This window comes from Babylonia areolata, chromosome 26, assembly GCF_041734735.1.
Source record: "Babylonia areolata isolate BAREFJ2019XMU chromosome 26, ASM4173473v1, whole genome shotgun sequence".
Classification (NCBI taxonomy): Eukaryota; Metazoa; Mollusca; class Gastropoda; order Neogastropoda; family Buccinidae; genus Babylonia; species Babylonia areolata.
Window position 1 is genome coordinate 12,285,063 of NC_134901.1, and position 7,084 is coordinate 12,292,146.

General features: G+C 38.0%; 1 protein-coding gene across 1 annotated transcript in view; it reads right to left on the reverse strand.

Moving 5' to 3' along the window:
- Positions 1 to 6,450, reverse strand: part of LOC143300602 (1-phosphatidylinositol 4,5-bisphosphate phosphodiesterase gamma-1-like) — a 69,984-nt gene extending 63,534 nt beyond the window's left edge. Inside the window, exons 1-3 of the mRNA XM_076614383.1 lie at positions 6,031 to 6,450; positions 3,177 to 3,326; positions 535 to 676 (exon numbers count right to left, since the gene is read on the reverse strand). Coding sequence (XP_076470498.1) covers positions 535 to 676; positions 3,177 to 3,326; positions 6,031 to 6,223 — 485 coding nt within the window. The 5' untranslated portion in view covers positions 6,224 to 6,450. The remainder of the gene's footprint in view (positions 1 to 534; positions 677 to 3,176; positions 3,327 to 6,030) is intronic.
- Between the last annotated feature and the right edge of the window lie 634 nt (positions 6,451 to 7,084).

Consider the following 7,084-nt stretch of genomic DNA (forward strand, 5'->3'; position numbering starts at 1 on the left):
CAGTAGATCTAATTCAATTCATGGTTCCCAAACAAAAAAACAAAACTCAACACTTTTTCCAAACCTTTTACAGACCACACTAAAACATTTTCCATACTAAACAATGTGATCAAACAAAATTCAACACTTTTTCCAAACCTTTTACAGACTACACTAAAGCATTTTCCATACTAAACAATGTCAAACTGAATGCAAAAAAATATCTCCTACAATGCTGATGAAAGAGATCAGTCAATATCCCAATGTTGGTGTTCATTCTCATCACTTTTCTGTTCATTCATTTCTAATAAATTCTATCATGCATCAAACTCTTTTCTGAATGATGATGATCAAAGGGATAAAGTTACGAATATTTCCTATCTTTTAAAAACCCCGAAAAGACAAAAACATATTTTTCAAAAGCTTTTTCCAGCCCTGGAAATGGTTCTCTCACTTTTCCAAAACTGTTCCCACACTTCTGTGACTGTATGTACCCTGATTTGCAAAAAAACAAAACAAGCAATAACACACAGAGCTCAGGACCCAGTCACTTACACCTCGGTGCCCACTTTCTCCATCATGTAGAACTGCTTCCGCAGCCAGCGCTCCAGCTGCAGCTGAAAGAGAGAGTGTGCAGTCTCCTGCACCAGGTAGTCCAGACCCTTCCGCCACACCGCGTACTCCTCCTTTGTGTTGGCTGAAGGGACACATGGACACCAGGAGAGGAGAAGTCACTACCGTTATTTATCAATCTACTGTATCATACTTCATGACTGTAATTAGACTTACAGAGGACAAGCAAGTGGAGAGTTGTGTACACACACACACACACACACACACACACACACACACACACACACGCACGCACGTCACTCAAACAAGTCACTCACACATAGTGTATTGTCACACACACACACACACACATGCTCGTGCATGCATGTCACTCAAACAAGTCATTCACACACATATCGTCACACACACACACACAAAAACACACACGTTTTCACATACATACACACACATGCACACTCATACATGTACATACATACACAAAGACACACTAAAGTTACTCACACACACATTCTCACATACACACAGAGTTACACACACACACACACATACACACACTCATCATATATCTCTCTGGCACACATCTTACATAAATACCACACACACACACACACACACACACACACACACACACACACACACACATACACACACACACACACACAACATACATACACACATTTACACTATCTACACCAAGATAATGTTATTCAGGAAGTACAAATAAAATGAAAATTTCCTCATGATAAATTTATATGGCAACAAAATAAAATAACCTTGAACCCACACTATGACCTACAAAGTTCCTTACTTAAGTTCCTATTTTCTCAGATTATGGCTGGATGCAAAAGTAAAGAAAATTACACTGAAAAAAACAACAACACCATAATCATGTGCATTTTACAATTCATATGCGGACAAAAAAGAATAAATATAATGAAACAATCTTTAAAAAATACAAATCATATTCACTACAAAAAAGCAAAAAAACACAGACTGTATACATAAACAAACAAACAAAAAACAACAACAACAAAACACACAGAACAAACCAAAGATAAAATACTGTAAAATAAGATTAAATAAAAATAATATGAAATAATAAAAAACAACAACAAAAAAAACATAGTATGACTCTAACTTAGTCTAAAAAAAAACAAAAACATGGGAAACTTGGAAAGGGAAGACAGTAAAATAAAGTGAAACAAAAATATATCCTCATTTTCATAACAAGCACATATAAAAAAAAATCTATGTCAATTTAATTTTCACTTATTTGTACAAAACAACAACAACAACAAAAAACGAGTCCAAACCTGGGCTGCTTAACCATGGGCTGCTTCACCAAAGAGTGTGCCTGAATACACAAGCTGTATAAAATAAAGGAGGGAAAAAAATTCAAATTGCTAAAATGCCAATACGCAAATCAGTGTAATTAGGAACGAGACTGAGGATTTCTGTTTCAGGCTGAAACCTCTTTGCCTTTTTTTTTTTTTTCTGCCCCATCATCTGTACCGTTTCAGTGGCATTACTCCACGCTGCTCATTCCAACTAGCCCCACGCACGACCACACCCGGGTGCAACTGTCTCAGTCCCAGTGCTGGCAGTCCACAGGGAACCATCAATGTTAGGTCATCAGGAGGCCACACATCAGAAGAGACCCTGCACTGCTGCTGAATCACTTTGGCGGTGTTCAGTAGTGCTTGTTCTGATTTCACATACTTAGGACACCACCTACTAAGCCCCTCACTGATGACAATAATGGATTTATCGTGGAGCCAGACTGAGTCAGCGTCTCCCCCCGAGTGAAGACTGCCACCATGTCCCTCCAATGACAGTCCCCCATGAATCCGCCAGACACTGAAGACCTTGACAAGACTCACCCCAAGCACGAAAGTGGAGGAGTATTGAGGTCACCATGAGAGCAGGGCAAGAAAGACCACATAATTTGGGACTGTATTATGGCTCCCTGTCATAATGATATCCTGGCATCAACCAGGCCCGAAAGATACAAACACTTGCAGTGTTGGTCAGAAAATTAAAGCAACACACACAAAAACACATCCATGATGTGAAAGATACCGGACTGTTTGGTCCCAGTCTTCCCATTTAAGCCCACAGCACACTCAACTCTGGGTATCAGCCAGCTGTGGGCCGAAAAACCCACCCCCACTGGGATTTGAATCTGTGTCCTCCCAGCCGTCAGTCTGCTACACTAACCCTTTTGCCACGGCGGCTGGTTCTATACCGTATTTATTTGTGGCAACTGGTTCAATGTATACTGTATTTATTACCTCCACAGTCACAGGTAAAGCTAAAAGAAGTTTGCTACATTCCATACCATCTCTCAGCCTGATTTTAGACAACAATGAAATTAGTATAGTATGAGGATTCAAGACCTGATCAGCATGTTAGGTTGATGCAAAGATCAGGCAGCCATTCTTTCTTTTTTTTTCTTAACAGCAGATGTGGTGTAGCATATAATATACATGAATGAGTGCACACTTTGACACTTCCCTGAACCTACTTCAAACTGAAACAGAAGTATCCTATACATAATATAGAAATATTCCCATACATGAAAAAAACAACAAAAACAAACAAACAAACAAAAAAACACAACCTACCAACAACAGAAAGACTTTTCAGCTTGAAATCTTTTCCGTAGAGGATGACAAAGCAGACACGACCATCAGCCTTTTTGCTGTCCTCATGCCACTTGTCGAAGTCTCTGGACCACTTTCCTGATCGAACCTCCTTCACCTCCCTCAGACATACTGACACAAAGACAAAGTGAGACAAATAGATTGTAACGTATTGCACCAGTACTGAAAGTCACAGGGAAATGTTGTACATGGTGGTGTTTGTTCATTCATCCTTGCACAACTATCACTGCATATTAGTATATTACCGAAGACTGTTAACACATTCAAAACATGCTACACGCTCAAAAAGCAAAAAGTGAATAAAAATAAAAGCAAGAGGGGATATTGTGATTCTGGACAATGATTACTTTTTTTTTTTTTTTTTTTTTTTTTTTACTTACTGTTTAAATCAAATAAGTAAGATAAACATGTAAAGTGCGTAAGAAAACTCACAGGTGCCCATAGATCTATTTATTTCAACATGTAAACTGTTGTGCGTTCTCTCTCCCTCTCTCACATGATACACAATCATATAGGTGATATAAACAACCAAAGAGTTAGAGAGCTACATCAGTGCATGGCATGTTAATTGCTGTCAGATGTCATCATTGCACTCAATGTTATCATCATCATGACTGACTCCATGTTATCAGCAGCACCATCATTATTATAAATAATAATAATAATAATAATAATAATAAAAATATATATGTGTACACATATCAAATATACAAATAACTATGCAAACAAGCAATCAATTTCAAATGCAGACGATGAAACATGTATGTAGACTTGCACATATGTGGGCGCACACACTATAATGTTCTTTTTTTTGGTTTTTATGTATTCACACACAACTACACACATGCACACAAAGTACACACACACACACACACACACAGAGAGAGAGAGAGAGAGAGAGATGATACACTCAAAAGAAAACAAATACATATATATATATATATATATATATATATATATATATATATATATATATATGTAAACATACATCACATGCATTATGGGTGGCATACATACTGAGAAAATTTTTTAAATTAAAAAAAAAACCAAAAAACCGTGTTGTGCATAAACATGCAGATGTATAATGCATTATGCATGCTCTGAAATGGGAGAGAAAGAGAGCTTGCACACATACATGTATAGCTAGTTCTGTGTTTCAGTGCAACTAAATATGCGCAAGAGAAAGATCACAGACAAAAACTCTGTCACTGGGTTAGTGTGTGTGTGTGTGTGTGTGTGTGTGTGTGTGTGTGTGTGAGTGTGTGTGCTTAGGATCCCCCTTGCTTGAACCAAAACGTACGGCCAACAGTTTTTCATACCAAGCCCCCTTTCAACTTCCTCAGCCTCTCCATCACTCATCTTTGCTGCAATCATTCAAATCCAGTCTAAAGACCCACCTTTTCCCCTCCTGATTAATTCTCAACAGCTCATCAGTTTCCAATATGAACTAAAATGACTATTTGTGAGTGAGTGAGTTTTGAGAGTTTCAGAATTTGTTGGTAGTGTTTTTTATTGTGTACTATTTACGATTGTGTGCTATGACTTGTGTGTGTGCGTGCGCATGCGCTTGTGTATTGTGTGGGGGTGGTGGTGGGTGGGGATGGGGTGGATGAATAGTTTTCAATGATGTTTGGTATCTTGTGTTCAATTTTTCCGTTTTGATATCTGCATTATATGCCTTCTATTTGTAAACACATACGGCTAATTTTCAAGATTAGGCGTAAATGCTCATAATGATGATGATGATGTGTGTGTGTGTGTGTGTGTGTGTGTGTGTGTGTGTGTGTGTGCGTGTGTGTGTGTGTGTATGTTTCTTAATTTTGGGTTTGTTCAATTATCAGATGATGTACATGTATGTGTGTGTGTGTGTGTGTGTGTGTGTGTGTGTGTGTGTGTGTGTGTGTAGATGGGGGTGGGGTGTGTTGTGTGTGCTTCATGTTCACTGTTTGTGTGTACAATTTAACACTGCAAGAGAGACTGATGAAGGGACAGAGACACAGACAGTGAATATAATGTGTTAATATAAATTATGCTCACTAGCTCTGTAACCATGCACATATATTTGTGTGTATTATACAAATGCATCCATGATGTAGGTATGTGTGTGTGTGTCTGTGTGTGCCGTGTGTAAATGAGTGGTTTAATTTTATCATCTGTACTACTGCACTAAAAATACATCCTGTGAATTCAATCACATTCTCTTAATAGATGTTAACAACTATTTCCATGGGCCAGAAGGACGTGAGGATGTGGTGTGGAAATAAAAAAAAAAAAAAAAAAAAAAGAACATAGTTTTTACCATTTTAATCAGTTTCAAAAACTAGGGTTGGAGTGGGATTCTGTGGCTTATGACTAGCACACTTTTTTTTCTTTATTATTTTCTTTTCTCTTTTTTCATAATCTAAAAAGAAATAAAAGGAAATGAAAATCCAGCTCGAACTTGTTGAACTTGCATAACTTGCAAACTTTCTTTTTTTAACAAAAGGCAATTTCATAAATCATTATAATGGGCGGAGCCAAAGAAAGATGCACAATGCATGAATCATGCCACACGACAGTGGTGGTACAGTGCTGGGATTAGTCGAGAGAAAAAAATCCATGTTAAAAAAACAACAACAAAAAACAGCTATGAATTTAAATCTTCAATCATCAGTTTCAAGTAAAGAAGTTCTGTGTGCATAAATATATCTAGTAAATATAACACATGAACTCAAACATATGAAAACTTTAAATATTTGTACAGCTAAAAATATCAGCATAATTTTTTTTAAAATTTTTTTTTAATGAATTGAAAATGACGTCTGCTATATCTCACATGATCCCTCTGGTCTTGAACCTTGCGATTTCATCCACAACACCTGACGAGTCTCTAGCTTCACTCGGAGAGTTCTTCTTTCGGGTCTCTTTCGATAGAAAAAAACGGTCGTGGACAGTCCTCTTTCCAAAATCCGCAGAACTTCCACAACGTCGGGAGTTGGAGGGCCTCCATTTACCATGGGCGCCGCCATTTTGGCTGTGTCGAGCAGTTTTCCTTTTCTCACACAATCAAAAACGATGCGCTGTTCAGTTCAGGTCCACGATAACCCAGTTTTCCTTATCTTAGCACCCATTCCGGTGAAGTTTGCTTGGGTAACACTGCAAGACAACATCCACAACTCTGTTTCGTGACGACAAAGTGGAATTTAAATTAGACTGGATACCATTCAGATACAAAGGCACGATTCTCTCGATGCAGTTGCAGACACAAATTATGTTTTTTCCCCCCCGTCTGCAGAAAAGAAGGGAAATAAAGCTTGTTTGTGCTATACTCTCGCATTATCAGATTTAGTTCCCTTGATACAGACTGAAATGAATTTCACCTGTCCTGATGATGATCATCATCATCCTTACAATAAAAGTTATCATTATTCGAAGCAGCTTGAACTTGAACTTGAAACATGAACTGGAATCAGACGTTTGAGGCACCAGCATGCGTGGCCTAATGATAGCATACTGGATCGTGGAGAGTTGGCCCAATGAGCCTTGTCTTGAAAGAACGAAAGAATCAAACTGAGACGCCTTTTCTCAACCATTCAGCTACTGCTTATCAAATGTTTGTCCGTTTTTGAAACAGCTTCTTTTTTTTAGTGTTATGTCTAAGTTAATGAAATGCACATTGTACATTGTTTGGGTGTTTCTTTTTCTTTATTTTTATCTCCTTTTTTTTTTGGGGGGGGGGGGGGGGGGGATCAAGAGAGAGCGTGCACTGACTTACAACACCTTGAAACGGCAAAACAAAAGCAAACAACAACAAAAAGAAAAAAGAAGAGAAAAAAAAGAGATAATAATAACAGTCGAAGGGAGGATGCATTCTGTGTGTTTCTGAGTGA